The sequence below is a fragment of the Juglans microcarpa x Juglans regia genome, chromosome 3D (genome assembly GCF_004785595.1).
Source record: "Juglans microcarpa x Juglans regia isolate MS1-56 chromosome 3D, Jm3101_v1.0, whole genome shotgun sequence".
Classification (NCBI taxonomy): domain Eukaryota; kingdom Viridiplantae; phylum Streptophyta; class Magnoliopsida; order Fagales; family Juglandaceae; genus Juglans; species Juglans microcarpa x Juglans regia.
Genome location: NC_054598.1, coordinates 3,044,443 through 3,065,527, shown reverse-complemented (window position 1 = coordinate 3,065,527; position 21,085 = coordinate 3,044,443). Strand labels below are relative to the sequence as shown.

General features: G+C 37.7%; 1 protein-coding gene across 1 annotated transcript; it reads left to right on the top strand.

Annotated features, from left to right (window-relative positions):
* The first annotated feature begins 555 nt into the window (after window positions 1-555).
* LOC121255389 (outer envelope protein 64, mitochondrial) lies at window positions 556-12,680 on the top strand. The gene is made up of 13 exons (XM_041155688.1): window positions 556-891; window positions 1,188-1,340; window positions 1,426-1,550; window positions 2,697-2,822; window positions 3,522-3,704; window positions 3,917-4,061; window positions 4,414-4,582; window positions 9,966-10,100; window positions 10,195-10,395; window positions 10,690-10,817; window positions 10,966-11,017; window positions 11,336-11,405; window positions 12,266-12,680. The coding sequence occupies exons 1-13, from the start codon at window positions 650-652 to the stop codon at window positions 12,346-12,348; spliced, it is 1,812 nt and encodes a 603-aa protein (XP_041011622.1). The 5' UTR covers window positions 556-649; the 3' UTR covers window positions 12,349-12,680.
* The last annotated feature ends 8,405 nt before the right edge of the window (window positions 12,681-21,085 follow it).

The window sequence follows — 21,085 nt, the reverse complement described above, 5'->3', positions numbered from 1 at the left end:
GATTTGCTACTTGTTCGATCACGAAACTACGGTCCCGTTTGAATATAAATATTGTTTCATTCCATCTCATTATTACAATTTTATGAAATTTCGATACAAAATATAATAAACGATTCAAGTTTTTCAAATTTTAAAATAATAATAATATTTTATTTAATTTTTAATTTTTATATAAATTCATTTTATTTCATATCATCTTACTATCCAGACGGCCCTACATCTCGAACAAGTTTCCAAGTCTGTAATTATTGGCTACTTGACATTCCTAGCAAATAAAACTTATGGGTGTCAAATTCCACAATATACATGTGTAATAATGTTCAACACCTTTTTTAATTGTTGTTGTATTTTTTTTCAATATAATTATTCGATGCATTGAGTGTTTAAATAATTCTTTTCACGTGATTTATAATTTATATAAAGAAAATTATTATTTTTAGGCCAAAATATTTTTGTTGAAATTAAAAAAGTGTTACAGTTATAAAAAATTTTATTAAAATAAATTCACAAACTGATTACATTATTACAACTTTCCTTCCCTTATAACTATCCATCAAATACCCCCTTATAACTTTCCTTCCCTGCAAAACCCTCCCAAAACCCCCTCGCCATCTCTCTCTAAAACCCTCGAAGCTTCTTCCACTTCCTCATGTCGAAGCCACTCAAGCTGATCAAGGCCAATGCCTCCAACCCTAAGCTCTGGATCGTGGTCGGGATCGGCGTGGTCGGGGTCGTGATCATGGCGGAAACGCGGAGGCGGAGATCGAAGGCGGCGGGAATTAAGGATTTTGGTGCCTTTGTGGAGCGATTCGAGATTCTCCCATTCCCTCAGCCGCCTCCTCCCGCTGCCAGGCAGTCGCTCGCCGGTCTCACCTTCGCCATCAAGGACATGTTCGTTTTCTCAGCCATACTATGTTCGTGTTTTCGAAATTCGTGTCCGTTATAAATTTTTATTTTTATGTGTTGTTTTAGGAGTTTGCATTTATATTCATTTGATAGGGAAAATGTTTTACTTTCCTAAATGGGTTTGAGAAAGTTGCCTTTCTCCATCTACGTGCAGAGCTAGGGAGTGCTACGTTCTAGTATTATTTAGATTTTAAAGTCGTCTAATTTTGATTTTATTTGCTCCTTTTAGTTGTTTTATTGGATGCATCAGATTTTAGTTCGTTGTTCACATAAGTGTGCAGATTTGATCTGAAGGATCATGTGACCGGGTTTGGGAATCGCGATTGGGAGAGAGCGCACAAGCCCTCAGGGAAGACAGCCGTGGCAGTGACTGCTCTGTTGAAGAATGGGGCTGCTTGTGTTGGCAAGACTGTTATGGATGAATTGGCCTTCGGGTGAGCCTTTACGTTCCCCGCTGCCTTTTCTCTTTATTAAGATATGCAGCTTTGTTACGGCGCTTGTGCCTTATTGCCATCTCAGGATAACCGGGGAGAACATGCATTATGGAACCCCTACCAATCCACAAATGCCATCACGTATTCCAGGAGGTTCTTCTAGTGGTTCTGCTGTGGCTGTTGCAGTTGAAATTGTTGACTTTGCTCTTGGTATGTTGGTTGGTTATTTTTCGTGTTGCAAATGCTGAATCTTCCCTCTCTCCTCCTTGCAAGTTGGTGAATATACAATTTGGTTGAACAATGTATGGTTCAGTTCTTTTTTCTTTTATTACTTTCAAGGTTTATCCTTCTGGGAGCAGAGTCTGGACTGTGGTTCACAGAACCTGGTTCACTATCGTCTATCTATTTTATTTTTCCAAGATCTAGTTGCCAATTACTACTCTTTGAGCGTTATTTGGAGTTCAAATTAATTTAGGATTGTATCTATAGTTTCTTTGTTGCTGAGAGAAGGATAGAAAAGGAAATTTAAAACCACTTAAACCCCAAACAGTTGTAATGTCTCTTTACCTTTATCTCTGTTGGACCGATTTTGTTTTACATGTTACAACCATTTCTCGAAACGAAGAATTTCCATAAAGGTTTTGATATGTTAAATATCTTAGACACTGAATTAAGTTACATTTGAAAAGATATTTGTTGTATGTTCTTTTTGATTGGCACCGGGTGTTCGGAACAAAGTGCCGACTTATCCCAGACTGCATAGGCTCGTCTCTTGGCAAGGAGTTTCCTATAAGTGCACCTCGGGTAATTCAAGAGGAAATTCCCCCAGTCTGATGACCCCAAGAAATTGTTTGGACCAAGGGTTCAAACCTTAAACTTGGAGGGAGTATACCACCAAGACGAAGTCTGTTACCACTTGAGCCATTCCCTAGGGGTTATATGTTGTAAGTTGTATTGCTATTAGGATGATATTTTCTCAATCCTCCATTATATATATAATTTTTTTTTTTTTTTTTCATTTTGGGTGTTTTGTTATGACATCTCACCATTCACATAAGGATCATCTCAACTTTATTCCAACCAAAAATCAATTATTTTGTTGTGTGACCTTTTAGTGAAAACAAAAGTAAGGGCAATGAGGATAGTTACTGCAGAAGAAGTGCTTGTTATGTATAGTTGATGTGGCTATTTTTGCTTATTGACCTCTTCTTTTTTTTTTTTTTTTTTTTTTTTTTTTGTGATAGGTTGCTTATTGGCCTTCTTTACATACTGTTTATGATGGTCAATGAAAAATTGTATTCAGAATTTTGCTTCCTAATAATACCTCCTGATCATTTAAGGTTCCTTTATTTGCAGGTACTGATACGATTGGAGGGGTGAGAATTCCAGCATCATTTTGTGGTATCATTGGATATCGACCATCTCATGGGGCTGTATCAACAATTGGAGTTATACCAAACTCACAAAGTTTAGACACTGTTGGTATGGAAGATAATTACATAGTACTGTAAAAAGTTGTTCTATGAAATGGCCTTGAATTTTAGTGTTTTTTATTTACTTGTTAAGATGTGGAACCTCATCAAGGTAGTGCCCTTTGGCTCACCCTAAGGATTAAATCTTAGAAACATGACCCCACCCGCCATAATCCTATATCAAGTATTTAGTGGAATACTTGGTGCGGAATCAAACCCAGGATGTTTGAGTCTACAACTGGTTCCAAGCTCACCTTTGACCTCTTGACTGCACCTTGACAAGTTAGGGTGTTTAGGTTTATAATGAATAGTCATGTAGACACGTGGGTACCCATACTAAAAAACTTTTTCATGATTAGAATACCTCATACCTGTTTTTCCTTTTTTTATTGTCCCACTAAAAACCTGGTGCAGCAGGATGCCAGTTCGTAGTTTTGCAAATGAGTCATATTTTTCAGAATTTTAAATATGTGGATGGTAGTGTTCCTTATACAAAGAATGATGTCTGCACGTATAGACATAAAAAAAACGTATAGACAAACACCCATCATAAATAATAAATGGGTGTTTAAATGGTCCCAGTTGGCTATCTTTTCTGTGTATTGTGATCTTTGGGGACTTATTTCTGCCTAGTTTCTTTCTAAATTTTGTCTGTTAATTTTCCTGGTTTCCCCCCTCCTCCTCATTTAATTATGTGTCTATCTTTCAGGATGGTTTGCTCGTGATCCGTCTGTTCTGCATCGTGTTGGACATGTTTTACTTCAATTGAATTCAGTGGAGCCTAGAAGGGCAAGACGCCTCATTTTTGCTGATGACCTCTTTCAGTTCTCTAAGGTTCCCACACAAAAGACATTATACGTTGTTAGCAAAGCAATTGAAAATCTTTCTGGGTGTAAGTTGCAGACTTCATGGTAATGCGAACATAGACAGAAAGCAAGATGCATGCATACATACATACATACTACACTCATGTTCAGTTGAAATTATTTATTTTTTATTGTCAATACCACGGAATACCTTTATTTTAATTTTTCAATGATATCTCGACCAAAGCAATGTGGTAGTGATATTAAAGTTGCTACTTTATTTTGTTTGATTTTACAGACCAGCTTCCGAAGCATATGAATTTTGGTCAGTATATTGTTTCAAATGTACCCAGCTTAAAAGGTTTTCGAGAACCATCAACAAACGTGCAAAATGGGACATCAGCTTTAAAAGCTCTCTCTTCCGTAATGATTTCATTACAAAGGTATTCACAAAGGGTTAATTTTTTTCATCCCCTTTTGCATTTCTTTTGGTTCATTGTTCGATTTATATGTTTAAAATTGGTAATTCTTGATGACCAATGCATGCTTTAGAATCTCTCTCCATTTAATTCTTCATTAGGAGATTCATGTTTAACCTCTTGTTCTTGATTTCTGACTTTTCGTTAAAAAGTCACACACACACACACACACACACGAACACAAACTAACAGATACTGCCCTTGAATTTTTTGATAAGTAGGATGCAGCCTTTGATTATTGGTAATACTACTGTGGTCTAGTTGAGCCCTTGTTTTCCTTTTGGCTAATATCTATGACCTGGACATCTGCTTTCAGATATGAATTCAAAACAAATCACGAAGAATGGGTAAAATCAGTCAAACCCAAGTTAGGACCTGATGTGTCTGATCGTGTTCTTGCAGCAATTAACACCTCACACGAGAACATGAAAATTTTATATAGAGTCAGGACTGAGATGCGGGCTGCCCTTCAAAATATCTTGAAGGTATTCCCAGCTTCTTATTATTATGAATATGGCAACTCTTAACTGTTGAGTTCATGTAATATTATTGTTGTTTTATACTTTAAGTTGGGTACTTTTCTTTTGTTTCATATAGAGAGTAGTGTATTTACTTGTTTATACATTTTCCTCTTTGCTAGGGGTGTGAACCAATCCTCCCAGCACATTAAACCTAACTGAATGGGCTCAAACCAACGGAATTCGGTTGGTTTATATGCATGAGTGTAATGGGCTGGTTTACATGGGTATTATGGGTTGGTTCAATTCCCTTTTAACAACCCAATGGCATCAGTTCAATTTACAGTCTCCATTTTTGCTTTTAATTATTAACTGAAACTGAACATTGATACATATCAATTGAACTGCACATTCCATGTGGAGAAATTTGAGTTTCCGGCCACAGTTGCATCTGATCTTTTTGTGAGGCTTATAAATCAAGTAAATTCCCCATTACAATTGAAATTTCCAGCAGCAGATTGGTTAAAACATCCTAAGCTGATACCTCCATTTGAAATCTTTTTTTCTCTGCCTGTCTCCTTCACCATTCACCCAATCACTGCGTCCCTTTCCCTCATCTATCTCCATCATTGCCTCCAGAAATTCCATGGCCTGGCCTGCTCCATTGTTGTTGTTGTCATAGTGATGCACAAATGATTCAACCATCGTCTTGTGCTTGTTGGAATTGCTTCCACTGCAACAATTCCAACGAGGCACATATTGACTTGTTCCTTTGCATCCTTGACAAGGTCTCTAAAGAGTACATTTTCAGGGCGCTAGATGCATATAAGTCCTGAAAATATAAATTGTTGGGTTTGGGAGTTAATTTTTTTGGGTAGGGTTTGGTGTTAGGAGAAGAACAGATGGAGGAACAACCGGAATTTCGAATGCAAAATCCTATCCTGTTGAAGTGCTTGTTTCCAGATCAGTCGTGTGCATCAGACTGGGTGTTTAACACAGTAAAGGATATTTAGGAAATGGTGGGTTTGAAGTGTGAAGGCTATGAGGAGTAGTTCATGGCTTTTCTCACGGCTATCGAAGCGGGTCATCAACAACAAAGGAAAGTTGGTTCCAAGAAACAGCATGAACTTAGGAGGTTGACTTGGTCAATGAACTCTGAAGGTAGTTTTAGATGGGAGAGGACTAAAGGAAAGGGGCTGGCCTTTCCCAAATGAAACTAAAAATTGTTTCATGGAATGTTTGCGGTTTAAATGAGCCGAGTAAGCGTCTTCAAGTTAGAAATTTGCTGAGAGGGTGGAAGGTGGACATTGTTTGTTTACAGGAGACGAAGTTGAAAGTTATTACCACAAGAATTGTAAGAAGTTTATGGAGCTGCGCACATGTGGAGTGGGTACATTTGGCAGCTAACGGGGCCTCAGGAGGCATTTTGGTGATGTGGGACCAAAGGGTGGTGGAGAAAAAGGAGGAGTTGGTGGTCCTAATTCAGACAATGAGCGTAGATTATTGTGGGATGAACTAATCGGTGTATACAGTTGGTGGGATCTTCCATGGTGTATTGGTGGAGATTTCAATGTGACAAGATTTCCTAGTGAGAGCTTCGGTAATAGAAGATTACGAACAGCTATGTTTGATTTTTCGGAATGTATCTTTGAGTTGAATTTAGTGGATCCACCAATGGCGGGGGGTTTATGCACGTGGGCCAATAATCAGACGTGGTCTCGACTAGATAGATTCTTAATTTCCCCTGAGTAGGAAATTCACTTGCCGGAGGTTTTGCAAAAGAGATTGCCTCGGTTATGTTCGGACCATTGGCCTATAATGTTGGATTGTGGTGGGATTCAAAGAAGACGTTGGTATTTTAAGTTCGAAAACATGTGGCTGGAAACGGAAGGTTTTGTTGATAGGGTCAAACAGTGGTGGTCATCTCATCAGATTTTGGGCACTCCAAGCTTCACGTTGGCGGGTAAATTGAAAGCTCTAAAACAAGACTTAAAGTTGTGGAATAGCCAGTCTTTTGGGGACATTGGAGAACACAAGAAAACCAAGACAAGGGAGATCGAAGAAATGGAAAGACTACAAGAGTCCAGGACCTTAACACATGAGGAATTGGCTAAAAAACTAGTGCTGGTTGCAGATCTTGAGATGATCGTTCTATTAGAAGAGATTTCGTGGCGGCAAAAGTCGAGAGAGCGTTATGGTTGAAGGAAGGAGATAGATGTACCAAGTTTTTTCACAGGGTAGCCAATTCTCATAAGAGATCTAATAATATTGAGATGTTGAAGATAGATGGGGCAGATTGTAAGGATGAGCAGAGAATTAATGATCATGTAGTTTGAACAGCTACTGACTGAGCAGGAGGGTTGGCGACCAAAGCCTGATGGGCTAGCTGAAGCCTGATGGGCTAGCTTTCGACTCTATTGGGCCTATGGATGATATTCTTTTGGAGAGGCCGTTTGAGGAAGTTGAGTTTTTCGAAGTGGTGAGGAAGATGGCCAAAGACAAGGCCCCGGGTCCTGACGGATTTTCTATGGGTTTTTTTCAAACATCCTGGGAGGTATTAAAGGATGATCTCATGAAGGTGTTCCAGGAGTTTCACTCGGCTAGACAATTTGAGAAAAGCCTAGACGCCATTTTCCTTGCTTTAATTCCGAAGAGGGTTGGGGCTGAGGAGATCAGGGAGTTCCGACCTCGTAGCTTAGTAAATGGGGTATACAAGATTCTCTCTAAGGTACTTGCGAATCACCTTAGTGAGGTAGTGGGAAAGATAATCTCAAAGCCTCAAAATGCTTTTGTAAAGGATAGATAGATCTTAGATGCAGTCCTTATCGCAAATGAATGTCTGGACAGTAGACTAAAAGCTAGCAATTCTAGGATGATATGCAAGCTAGACATGGAAAAAGCGTATGACCATGTTAATTGGGACTTTCTACTTGACCTCCTAAGGAGGTGTGGTTTTGGGGAGAGATGGAGATCTTGGATCCGTTGGTGTATATCTAGGGCAAAATTTTCAGTTCTGATAAATGGAGTCCAACAGGTTTTTTTAACAGCACACGAGGCCTTAGACAAGGAGATCCGTTGTCCCCATTACTGTTTGTTATTGTAATGGAGGCTTTAAGCAGAATGACCTCAGCCCTAGTTGCTAATGGGCGTGTGACTGGCTATTCGATAGGATCCCCAGGAGGGGGACTTATTAATATTTCGCATTTATTGTTTGTAGATGACACTCTTTTTTTCAGTGAGGCAGATAATAATCAGATTCAAGTATTAAAGGCCCTCCTTCTTTGTTTTGAAGTAGCTTCAGGGTTGAAAGTGAACCTAGATAAATGAGAGATGGTGCCGATTGGAGGTGTTTAGTGTATAACATAGTTGACTAATACTCTGGGGTGTAGGATTGCATCACTTCCTATGACATATCTTGGTCTTCCGTTGGGGGCCGCTTCGAGAGTAGCTTCTTTATGGGATACAATGATTGAGAAAGTAGAGTATCGATTAGCAGGATGGAAGAGATTGTATCTGTCAAAAGGCAGTAGGATTACCTTGATAAAGAGTACGTTATCTAACCTATCGACCTATTTTTGTCCTTGTTCCTTATTCCAGCAAGTGTGGCGGGTTTATTGAGAAACTTAAAAGAGATTTCTTGTGGGAAGGATTATGAGAAGAGTTTAAATTTCACCTAGTCAGGTGGGAGAAGGTATGCAGTCCTATCTTTTCTGGTGGTTTGGGCATTAGAAATTTGAGAATCTTTAATCGGGCATTACTTGGGAAATGGCTGTGGAGATACCATAAAGAACCTGAGGCTTTATGGAAAATGGTGATTGAGAGTAAATATGGAGAATTATGGGGGGGATGGTGTACCAATGAAGTGAGTAGGGCATATGGTGTGGGTTTGTGGAAACATATAAGAAAAGGATGGGGGGTCTTTTCCCGGCACACAAGATTTTGTCTTGGAGATGGGACCAGGATCATATTCTGGTACGATACTTGGAGTGGTAATGGTGCTTGCTTTAAAGGATCTATTTCCTGTTCTTTTTAGGGTGGCAAGTGCCAATGATGTATTTGTGGCGGAAGTTATGGTGATAGTGGGGGAACAAATTTAATGGAACATCAATTTTAGCCGGGCGGCTCATGATTGGGAACTGGACAGTTTTGCAGCTTTTTTCAGCTTCTTGTATTCACTCAAGCGCAGCAACCATCAAGCTGATTTATTGTGGTGGAGACCTATAGGTAAAGGTTTATTCTCAGTCCGCTCATATTATAGATCTTTGCCACAAGACCTTCCAACTCAGTTCCCTTGGAAAAGGATTTGGAGACACAAGGCGCCTCTCAAACCAGTGTTTTTGGTGTGGACCGCTTCTTTGGGTAAGATCCTCACAACGGATAATTTGAGAAGACGAGGAGTGATTATCGCAGATTGGTGCTGCATGTGTAGGAATGAGGGTGAATCAGTGGACCATCTACTACATTGTGAGGTAGCTCGAGGGATATGGAATGAAGCATTTACAAGACTAGGCTTGGATTGGGTTATGCCCGAGTCTGTAGTGGAGATGTTGGCTAGTTGGACATATCTTAGAGGTAACTAGCAGATCAAGGCTGTATGGAAGATGTTGCCTATTTGCGTCATGTGGTGTTTATGGCAGGAGCGCAATGAACGGACGTTTGAGGACAAAGAAAGAACAATGGAGGAACTAAATGCTTTCTTTTTTAGAACTCTTTATACTTGGGCCATTGCTGTTAACTTTAATGGCCAAGATTTCCATGGTTTCCTTGTTTCAAATGCTCCTACTTAGCTAGGACATTCTTTGTGCTGAACATGGCTTTTGCCTATTCTTTTATTAATATACTTACACTTAAAAAAAAAAAAAAAAAAATTTGGGTAGGAATATATGTACTGTCGTTAGTATATGTAAATTTACATTGTGATTGTGCAGTTCTTGGACTAGTTTTTCAGAAATGTTTGCAAAGTGAAACATTAGGGTTGAGTTTTGTCCTAGGAGTTATATGAATCTTGGCTAATCATGTGTTATTTGAGGGTGGTGGAACTTGATAATGTCAGATAGAAGGGAAAATAGCCAAAAGATTAAACCAAGCCTTTTGTTGTGGTGGTACAAAGCTTTTTATTGGTTTGAGTCAATCAGTTTGATTGGTTCTGAATGTTTATTTTCTCTTTTCTTGTAGTAGTTTTGAATGGTTTAATTGGCTTTTTTGTTGTTGTTGTTTTGCATCATATGATCCATTATCTGCAGGAATCTACATATTCCTATATTATATTAGGATTTTTATTAGTATGCCTATCTTTATATCAATGAAATAATTTATTACTTATAAAAAAAAAAAGGATTTTTATTAGTATGTTCAAACATCTTGTGTTGCATACTAATCTGTTACACCATTCTTTTTATTTTTTCTCCAGGAGGATGGTATTTTAGTAATTCCCACAGTAGCCGATTCTCCATTAAAGCTCAATACAAAAAGAAGTCTTTCTGCTGAGTTCCATGATCGTGCATTTGCACTATCAAGCATTGCTAGTATGTCTGGGTGCTGTCAGGTGAGTTGCTGTTTCTCGCTTCAGTTTTTGTCTGTATGTTTTAGTTTCCATGGCCTGGCAGACTTGATATCTCTGTCTTGCATTCCATTGGCAGGTTACCATTCCAATAGGCAAGCACAATGATTGTCCAATTTCTGTTTCATTTATCACATTCCATGGTGCTGATAAATTTCTTCTTGATACGGTCTTGGATATATATTCATCCCTCCAAGCGCAAGCCAGCATTGCGTCTAATTCGGTGCCACTACCAGATACCAATGGTAACATGGATGCTTCTGAACTCCTTAAAGAAAAGGTACGTTTATCCCTAACGTTGTCTCTGAAATATTGACACCTAATTTGCAAAATTTTTTTTGGTGCGGACTTCTGTGATCTAGTGATTGATCATTCGATGCGTCTTTTGCCATTGTGAATTTGGGATCTTGCTCAAATGATACCAGCACTTACAATAAAGAAATCGGCCAGACTTGTTTCAGATTCAATACAAGCACCTAATACACAAAATTATTATCCTACAGATGCATATACGATACACTTGCGCAGACAACAATAACAGCTTTTTCATATTGCTCTTGGAATGTTGTTGCAGGGAAATGCTGCATTTAAGGGAAGGCAGTGGAATAAGGCTGTCAATTACTACACTGAAGCTATCAAATTGAATGAGACAAATGCGACTTTTTATTGCAACCGTGCAGCTGCTTACTTAGAGTTGGGATGGTATATGCTTGTTTAATTTCTAATTGCATATTATTCATTGCTCTGTATTGTATTCATAGGCTGGAGTTGGGATGATATATTCTTGTTTAGTTTCATTGCTCTGTATTGTACTCATAGGCTTTGTATTTGTTGTTCTCATTATATTCAGTTTTCAACAAGCTGAAGAGGACTGCAGTAAGGCAATATTACATGATAAGAAGGTGAGCGGATGAGCTTATTTTCCAGACATTTTCATTATATCTACATATTTTTATTTAACTTTTTTAGCCACTGGCCGTAGTATCAGGAATTGGGTCCTGTTATGCTTAGATAATTGGCCCGTAGTTATCTTTATCTTCTCTACTGTATTGTTTGGGTGCATGTGGAGGTTTAAATATGCATGAAGATGCTGACTTCTGAGTAACTAAAAATATGAAGCATTGCATGGGACTTTTGCATCTGTCCTGCATGGTAGGACAAGGGAATGTGAGATGTGCATGCATATAGAACATGCGTAATGTTTTATTGTTTCTGTGCAGAATGTGAAGGCATATCTAAGGCGTGGAACAGCTAGAGAATTGCTTCTCCGTTACAAAGAGGCTGCTAAAGGTAAGAATCCTGATTTTATGCTGTATAAATAAATGCTCATTTTGTTTGCAATAAGCTGCAGCTTTTCTAGGTCTAGGAATGCTACGGTGATTTTGTATGTATCCTGTTGAGCATCTTCCTTTCAAGGATTGAAAACTCAATTTCTGATCAAAATGAGCTTCAGTATGCACGGTCATCGAAAATTGCAAGATAGGTTATCTTGGATAGTGCTTACTAATCTTATCTGAATATAGGTGCCCAACGATTCATAGTGAATTTTGATAGGAGTTTCTCTTGAAATAATAATGCATTGATCAAGTTGCCTCCAGAGCCACAAAAGATTATCTAAAGATTCTTTTCTAATTATAAGCTCCGATTGCATCATGGGAATTACCAAACAAAAACCATCGTTTTTCCCCTTCATATTTTAATAGCTATTGTTACTTTTTTAAAAGAATGAAATTTGAAAATTTCTGTAATTACATGAATTTCACCTATTTGCTCAAATACTTTGGTGTTTCCCGCTCATTACAGACATAGAGCCTAGCAGTCTCATATGCATGTTGTTTCGAAAACACTCATATAACCAAAGGAGTTTGTTGAACTTGAAATAGGGATATGGTTTGCTTTCTTTAACAATCACACCTATCAAATTGTGTGCTTCCATTTTGTAGTTACATATTCCATGCCTTGTTGCCATGACATGTCGTGGGACCTAATTAACGTTGTTGCTTTGATCTAATAATGCACGAGTTGGACACACACAAATAGACAGTGTACATGGCTCGTACACTCTAATTATATGCTACATTCGCAAAACATTAAATTTGGTTTTTGAGTTTTCAACCTGCTTATATAATACTTTTTCTGTGTATATGCAGATTTCAAGCATGCTCGTGTTCTAGAACCACAGAATAAGGTTGCCAGCCTTGCTGAAAAAAGACTTGGGAAGCTGATGAGTTGATACATGCTCTCCTTTCCTCTCTACCCTCCTCTCCCCTCTCCAATCAGAAACAAAATCAGGAGATAACACTTCTTTCTAACGGTCAGGAAATAACACGTATTGTGGGTTTCTGAGAATATAGACCCTTCTTCCTTAACAGACGGAAATAACGATAAAAAGAAAAAGAAAAAAGGAAGCTGTGCAGCTCTGTATACCATTGCCGCATTTTTGTTTTTTGGTTGCTGCCCTGTGCATATTGTTTAATTGTAAGTAATCTCGATCTAAATTATCAGGAAAGACATTCTTGTAATGTTGGCTACTTGCAGGCATTACTGTGCAAGCAATGCTTCTTTCTTATCTACTCTTAAGCTATTTTTCCCTCATCAATTCATATTGCGAACAATCTGAGGATATTCTACAGTAGATATACAATTCTATAAGCAAAAGCCTGGAACGGGTCCAAGTTAAAATTTTCTCCGCAGTTCTTTGTTCTATGTAGTATAAACATATGGATATTTGTGAAATGATTAAAAATTTCATTTAATATTGTCCCCTTCAAAATAATCATCGGTATCAATCGGCACCCCTATTTTTTTTTTTTTTTTAAATATAATTGGAGAATAACTTCTCATATACGAATTATCGCTTGTTATTTCCTTGCATTTAAACTGACAAAAGTATTCGACTTGTTTTTAAAAGCATCTTAGATCTTATTTTATCTTAATCCAGAGTGGTGTAGAAGCTTTTAATTACTTCTTATCTTAATCGAGAGTCTAAATTAAATTGAAATCTACAATTTTAATTGCTTTTTAAATTTTTATAATCTTCCAATAAATGATATTTAACAAGTTGTAAATAGAATTTGCCTAAAGAGGGGCTCGCACCTGATTATCTAATTGATGAGGTAATAGCTTACCAAGGCAATGGCCAATAGCTGGTTCGAGAGGATGATCAGCCACAATGGGATTGAGATAGAATCTAGATTCCTACAAGAGGCAGCATTGGAGAATTTTTCACAATGGGCAAAAGTCATAATTAATAATTAATTTGAGAAAGTAATATTGTGTACAGATTTAAAGAATTAAAAGTTTGTACAATTTTCAAAAACATATCCAATAAGGCCTGTTTATATGATGGTCTTATCTCATCTCAACATCTAAATACTATTAAAGAACAAATACTTTTTTATGCACACCTAAATTGATATGGAGTATTCAGGCTCAAATTTTTCATTGATTGCATTGAACTACCTTTAGAAGGTGAATATATGCAAATATGATAAGAAAATCTTAATCTTTCTTGGATAGGTGCAATTTCAGTTATTTTTTTTTTCTCAAATCATCTATTTACGTTCACTGTTGTCTTCTTAGGAAATATTTCGTTTCAAGTTATGGAAGTGATTATGATTTTGATTTTGCCCAAATTTTTTTGCAGGATTCTTGTTTACTTATATAATTAATTTTCATGCAATAATATAGATTTTTCCTTTTTGCAAAAATCTTCATAATTTCTTGTCCGGTGTCACTTTTCAAAATTTTTTTATCTAATCATTACAACTTTTTTAAATTTCTAAACAAAACTTAAAAAAATAATTTAATTTTTTTCAAATCTCAAAATAAAAATTATATTTTTATAATATTTTAACTTTAAAATATTTATATTCAACTTTTTTTCTCTCATTTTTCAAAATATTATGAAATATCTTAACTCAAACTATTTCATTATTATTTATAATTCATTTTACTATTATTTATAAATTTTTGATCTCATCTTATCTTATCTAAACATTTAGCAAATTTTAGAATTTTAAGTGTTCAACACACGTGTCTCTGCATAAAGAGCCCTGAAATCTATGGTCCAAAAAGACATCACCGCAATCCACAACATTTTAAAGGTCCCTGAAGTCTCCACTTTCACCCAAACCGGTCCTCTAGGACCATACCAAAACATTGGTATGACATGACGATGGTATGACTTGCGATAAAGCTCATCGTTCTGTTCTGTTCTCTTCTCGTTGTTTGTTTATAATTATCCTTAATTATAATTTCTACTTCTCGATCGTTGGTTGTTTAACTTCTCATTGATAAATGCACAGATCATCCGAGAAACAATTAGGGATAATCTTATAAGCTGGCAAATTGAAATTACACGTACAGTACTAAACAAAAAAATGTGATCATTCGTTGGGATCCATATATATATATATATATATATATATATGGTGGTATCTGAACTCCTTTGTTTTTTAATATCTACTATATATATATGGCCGTTGTTTCGTGAGCATTAATCCTTAAAAAGAAAAGGTAGCTGGTTTTTTAAATTCTATCTAATTCCCTTTTACATGATTTGAGGCGAATGATCATCTCAAACTTGTTTTTGATCTATTTCTTAATTTTCTTTATAAATTAATTATATATCATATTAAGTAATTTCAAGCTGTCATTATCAAACTATTAAGTTTAAATTATCTACTTAAACTGCAGCTCATATTCTTGCTCAAGCAAACCAAGGATATATATGCATGGGAGTACTGGACGAAACAAAAGAATGCAAGAAAGAGCAGGAAATTAGGCAGACAAACATGAATTTGCTGATGTCGCGGCTGCCACGCGCTGCCGTGCAGTGCAAGCAACGGCACGGATACGTCGGTTCTGAGCTGCATCCGAGAAAGAGCTGAGCTGGACTAGAGTGTATTGGAGGACATCAGCATAGAGGTTTTGGAACAGGACTAGGAGCAGGAGCAGGTTTTCTCACTCTGGGTCTATCACTTCACACATTGTCCTGTTGGGAGAAAACAAACAATGGATATAACAATCTCCCACTTTGTGTGAATCTGTTAGGAAGTAATTTAATATAGAATAATCTAAAGCAAAATCACACACACACAAAGAGCCAAGAATTTTTACGTGGAAAACCCTTCAAAGTAAAGGGAAAAACCAAGGGACCTAGTCCAGTTAAACCTTCCACTATCAACAATGATGTGTACACAAATGTTCTCTCTAGATAACACTAGAGGCATACAATCAACAATAATCTCAAGAAAAACAACTTTCTGGGCAACTAAACAATGTGATAGAAGAGACTTCACCAAGGAGGACGCAATACTGTTCACGGCTACGAACACCAGAAATACTGCTCTAAATCCGATCTCCACCGTTCAGATTGTAGAGCCTTGAGTCGTGAACGTGTCTGAAAAATTTCAGCTCGATCGGACCACAAACGATCCCGATCGGAACGTTTGATGGAAACTGTACGGCCTACTCTGTTTTTGACAGCTTCTTTTTACTCTCACGATTTCCCTCACTTTTTACCCACACCGTTTCTACTGTTCACAGCAGCAGCTTAGGTTTTAATAAACCTAATTAAGTTGGGCCTAAACCCTCTCTCCAGGTGGGCTTAATGGACCCACATAGGCCACCCTCCATATAGGAGGGAACCCACACAACAAATCTCTCCCTTCCCGACTATGTGGGGGGAATCACCATACCTGCTTTTGCTCTGCATACTTCAAGCTTTTGCATAGGTAGTGGTTTTGTCATCATATATGACCCATTCTCATCAGTATGGATTTTTTCAATCTGTAACAACTTTATATCTAATGCATTACGAATCCAGTGATACCTCACATCAATATGCTTGGATCTTGAATGAAAGGTTGAGTTCTTACTGAGATGGATGGCACTCTGACTGTCACAATAGAGAGTATACTTCTCTTGTTTCTGACCAAGTTCTTCTAAGAATTTCTTCATCCATATCAACTCTTTGCTTGCTTCAGTTATGGCAATATACTCAGCTTCTGTGGTAGACAAAGCAACACATTTCTACAACTTGGATTGCCATGACACAGCTCCCCCTGAATAAGTAATCAAATACCCTGAAGTGGACTTTTTGGAATCAATGTCACCAGCCATATCTGCGTCTGTAAACCCTTCAAGTATAGGCTTTCCATTTCCAAAGCACAAACATAACTTGGAAGTACCTCTGAGGTATCTCAAAATCCACTTAATTGCATTCCAATGCTCTTTTCCTGGATTTGAGAGAAAACAACTGACTACTCCAACTGCATGAGCTATATCTGGCCTCGTGCATACCATTGCGTACATTAGACTAACCACTGCTGAGGCATATGAGACTCTTTCCATATCTTCATTTTCTCTATTTGTGGAAGGATTTTGCTTCGTGCTCAACTTAAAATGAGTAGCCAGAGGAGAGCTAACTGCCTTAGCTTTATTCATATTGAATCTGTCGAGTACTTTTTCAATATATCGCTCCTGTGACAAACGCAGCTTCTTCTCTTTTCTATCTCGGTAAATTCGAATACCAAGAATTTGCCTTGTTGGCCCCAAGTCCTTCATGGCGAAGGACTGATTTAACTGCTTCTTCAGATTTTCAATTCTTGAAGAATTCCTGCCAACAATCAACATGTCATCAACATAAAGCAATAATATTGTGAAGTCATCATTACAAAATTTTTGCACAAATACACAATGGTCAGAGGTGGTCTTCTTGTAGCCTTGCTCTTCCATAACTGACTCAAATTTCTTATACCATTGTCTGAGCGCCTGCTTTAGACCATATAAACTTTTCTTTAATCGACACACACAATCTTTTTTGCCTTTCACCCTGAAACTCTCTGGTTGTTCCATATAAATCTCTTCCTCTAAATCACCATGTAGGAAGGCAGTTTTCACATCCATTTGTTCAATTTCTAAATCTAGGCTAGCTGCTAAACCAAGAACGACACGGATGGAGGACATATTCACAACTGGAGAAAAGATTTCATCAAAGTCGATACCTTTTTGTTGACTAAATCCCTTAACAACCAGCCTAGCTTTGTATCGTAGTCGGGAAGTGTGATCATCTTGCTTCAATCTATAAACCCACTTGTTCTTCAAAACTCTTTTTCCTTTGGGCAACTCTACCAGTTCAAAAGTGTGATTGTCATGCAATGACTGCATCTCATCTTGCATGGCATCAACCCATTCTGCCTTATGTTCATCTTCCATGGCTTCTGCATAATACTCGGGCTCTCCCCCGTCAGTCATTAACACATACTCGTCTGTAGAATACTGAGTGGAAGGATGTCGGTCTCTGATAGACCTCCTGAGTGGAACATCTGGTAGCATCTCTAATTCTGGCAACTGATAAGAAGTTTCATTTTGTAAGGGAGCATCTACATCACTTGGACTCTGTTGGTCATCTTGAGTAGCATGATCAACCTGCGCTGGCAAATCTGTCAATGGCACCGGTTCCAAGTCAATCGAACCATCATTGCACCGTATCACTACTTTATCTGTCTTCTCAATATCTTGTATGGTTTGATCTTCAATAAACACAACGTCTCGGCTTCTCACTAGTTTCTTATCAACTGGATCATATAATCTGTACCCAAACTCATCCAGGCCATAACCTAGAAAGATACACTATCGGGTCTTCACATCGAGCTTAGGCCTCTCATCCTTTGGAATATGCACAAATGCTTTACAACCAAAGACACGTAAGTGATCATAGGTAACATCCTTACCAGTCCAAACTCTGTCTGGTACATCAAACTGAAGTGGAACGCATGGTGTCATATTAAGAACATGTACAGCTGTATTCAAAGCCTCACCCCAAAAGGATCCAGGCAATTGTGCCTGTGAAAGCAAACATCTCACTCTCTCAATCAATGTTCTATTCATCCTCTCAGCTAAACCATTCAACTGAGGAGTCTTCGGAGGTGTCTTTTGATGCCGAATACCTTGTTGTCTGCAATAATCATCAAATGGGCCTGAATACTCTCCCCCGTTATCAGTTCGGATGCACTTCAGCTTCTTTCCAGTCTGCCTCTCAACTAAGGCTTGAAACTGTTTAAACATTTCCAATACTTGATCCTTTCTTTTCAATGTATAAACCCAAGACTTCCGTGAATGATCATCTATGAAGGTCACAAAATACAAAGAACTGCCAAGTGTTCTTGTCTTCATAGGACCACAAACATCTGAATGAACTAAATCAAGTATACCTGACTTTCTTGAAGAAGGAGAACTTTTGAAGGAGATTCTATTTTGCTTCCCTGCCAAACAGTGAGTACACTTTTTCAAAGATGCACTCTTCATTCCAGACAGAAAGTTCTTTTTAGCCAATATTGCTAAACCCTTTTCACTCATGTGGGCAAGTCTTTTATGCCATAATTGTACTGTGAGCTCATTCTCCATAACATTAATAATGCTATTGGAGAGCCTTGCTTGTAGCATGTACAAATTTGAAATCTTCTTGCCTCAAGCTATAACCATAGCACCCCTTTTAAGCTTCCATTGCCCATTACAAAAGGTGTTGCAATACCCTTCATCATCAAGTTTACTTGTAGAAATCAAATTCAAACGGATATTAGGAATGTGCTTCACATCTCTAAGAACAAACATCGTGCCATTATTAGTTTCCAAGCACACATCTCCAATACCAGTAATTTTAGCCAAGCCACCATTGCCCATCTTTACTGTGCCAAAATCACCGGGTACATAATTTGTGAAGAAATCATTTCTAGATGTAGCATGAATTGACGCACCACTATCAATCACCCAGTTAGTTTCATGAGAAACAATGTTTACAACATCATTATCATCATAAACAATGAAGAAGTCTCCAGTAGTAGTGGTGGCAACTTTATCATCCTTCTTTTCATCAACATCTTTCTTCTCATTCCCTTTCTCCTTGTATTCTCTCTTCAATTTTCTACAATATTTCTTGATATACCCTTTCATGCCACAATGATAACACTCAACATTAGCAAACTTGTTTGACTTGCTTCTGCCTTTATCTCTGTTCTTCGGACCTCTGCTTTTACTCCTCCTCCTCTTTTCTGTAACCAAGACCTCTGACTGCGAAGAGGAACCCTGTGATTTTCTTCTCATCTCCTCATTCAAAACACTGCTTTTAGCCAGATCCATATTGATTACACCATCTGGGGCTGAGTTAGATAATGACATTCTAAATGTCTCCCAAGAGTCAGGCAATGTACCAAGCAAACACAAATCTTGTACCTCATCATCGAATTTGATACCCATTCCAGCCAACTGATTAATTATTCCTTGGAATGTGTTCAAGTGATCTGTCAACGGAGTTCCATCTTGATATCTCAAAGACATCAAATGCTTGATCAAATACATTTTATTGTTTCCAGTCTTTCGAGCATATAACTGTTCAAGTTTATTCCAGAGTGTACGTGCATGTGTCTCCCCACTAATATGGTTCAAAACATTATCATCTACCCACTGCCTGATATACCCAAGTTTCTATGTTGCAAAGTCCATTCTTCATCAGATTTATTTTCAGGCTTCTCAGTAGCAAACACCGGTAGATGAAATTGCTTCACAAATAAAAGATCTTCCATTTTACCTTTCCAAGTGTGATAATTAGAACCATTCAAAGTAATCATTCTACTCAAATTAGCTTCCATTATTCAACACAAAGTATTGAACGGCTATAACCCCTCTCTGATACCACTTTGTTGGGAGAAAACAAACAATGGATATAACAATCTCCCACTTTGTGTGAATCTGTTAGGAAGTAATTTAATATAGAATAATCTAAAGCAAAATCACACACACACAAAGAGCCAAGAATTTTTACGTGGAAAACCCTTCAAAGCAAAGGGAAAAACCACGGGACCTAGTCCAGTTAAACCTTCCACTATCAACAATGATGTGTACACAAATGTTCTCTCTAGATAACACTAGAGGCATACAATCAACAATAATTTCAAGAAAAACAACTTTCTTGGCAACTAAACAATGTGATAGAAGAGACTTCACCAAGGAGGATGCGGTACTGTTTACGGCTACGAACACCAGAAATACTGCTCTAAATCCGATCTCCACCGTTCAGATTGTAGAGCCTTGAGTCGTGAACGTGTCTGCAAAATTTCAGCTCAATCGGACCACAGACGACGCCGATCGGAACGTTTGATGGAAACTGTACGGCCTTCTCTGTTTTTGACAGCTTTTTTTACTCTCACGATTTCCCTCCTTTTTCACCCACACTGTTTTTACTGTTCACGGCAGCAGCTTAGGTTTAAACCTAATTAAGTTGGGCCTAAACCCTCTCTCCATGTGGGCTTAATGGACCCACATGGGCCACCCTCCATATAGGAGGGAACCCACACAACATGTCCCACCTCCGACTGGCCCAACCTCCTGCATGCATGCCTCTTATACTCGCTGGTGCAACACCCGATCTCCATCATGGGTTCCTTCTCATCCATTGATAAACCATATATATGCTTGAAAATATCATATTAAATTAATTGTTGAAGATAATTATGTGCAGGACTATGTATTTACTCGGCTGTCAACGTCTTCAACGTCCTATAAACCAACGTGTATATATATATATATATATATGCCAATACAAAACCTTTCAGGGCTAGTTACATTAGCGCACGATAAAATGCAAAATCTTATTGTAATTAATCTGACTAAGCCCTAAATTCTCAATTGTATATATATATATATATATATATATATATAATTATATATAATATATATTCAGTGCATATATACAAGTTTCATCTCATTTTGATGATGAGGAATGACGAATATTTGCATGCAATAAATTACAATATATATATTTATATATATATATATATATATATATATATAGTTGTTTGTCGCTCGATCGGAGTCCCGGCCAGAGAAATTTGTGGAGAAACGTACGTACGTACGTTGTTTTAATTTGGACACAGATGAATATCAATAAAGCTGCCAAATACATGATC

Excerpts from the sequence above, each read along its gene's own strand:
- LOC121255389 (XM_041155688.1), top strand. The coding sequence starts at position 650 with ATGTCGAAGCCACTCAAGCTGATCAAGGCCAATGCCTCCAACCCTAAG. Across the intron at positions 1,341-1,425 it reads ATGGATGAATTGGCCTTCGG|GATAACCGGGGAGAACATGC; the intron begins GTGAGCCTTTAC and ends TTGCCATCTCAG. Across the intron at positions 11,018-11,335 it reads CAATATTACATGATAAGAAG|AATGTGAAGGCATATCTAAG; the intron begins GTGAGCGGATGA and ends GTTTCTGTGCAG.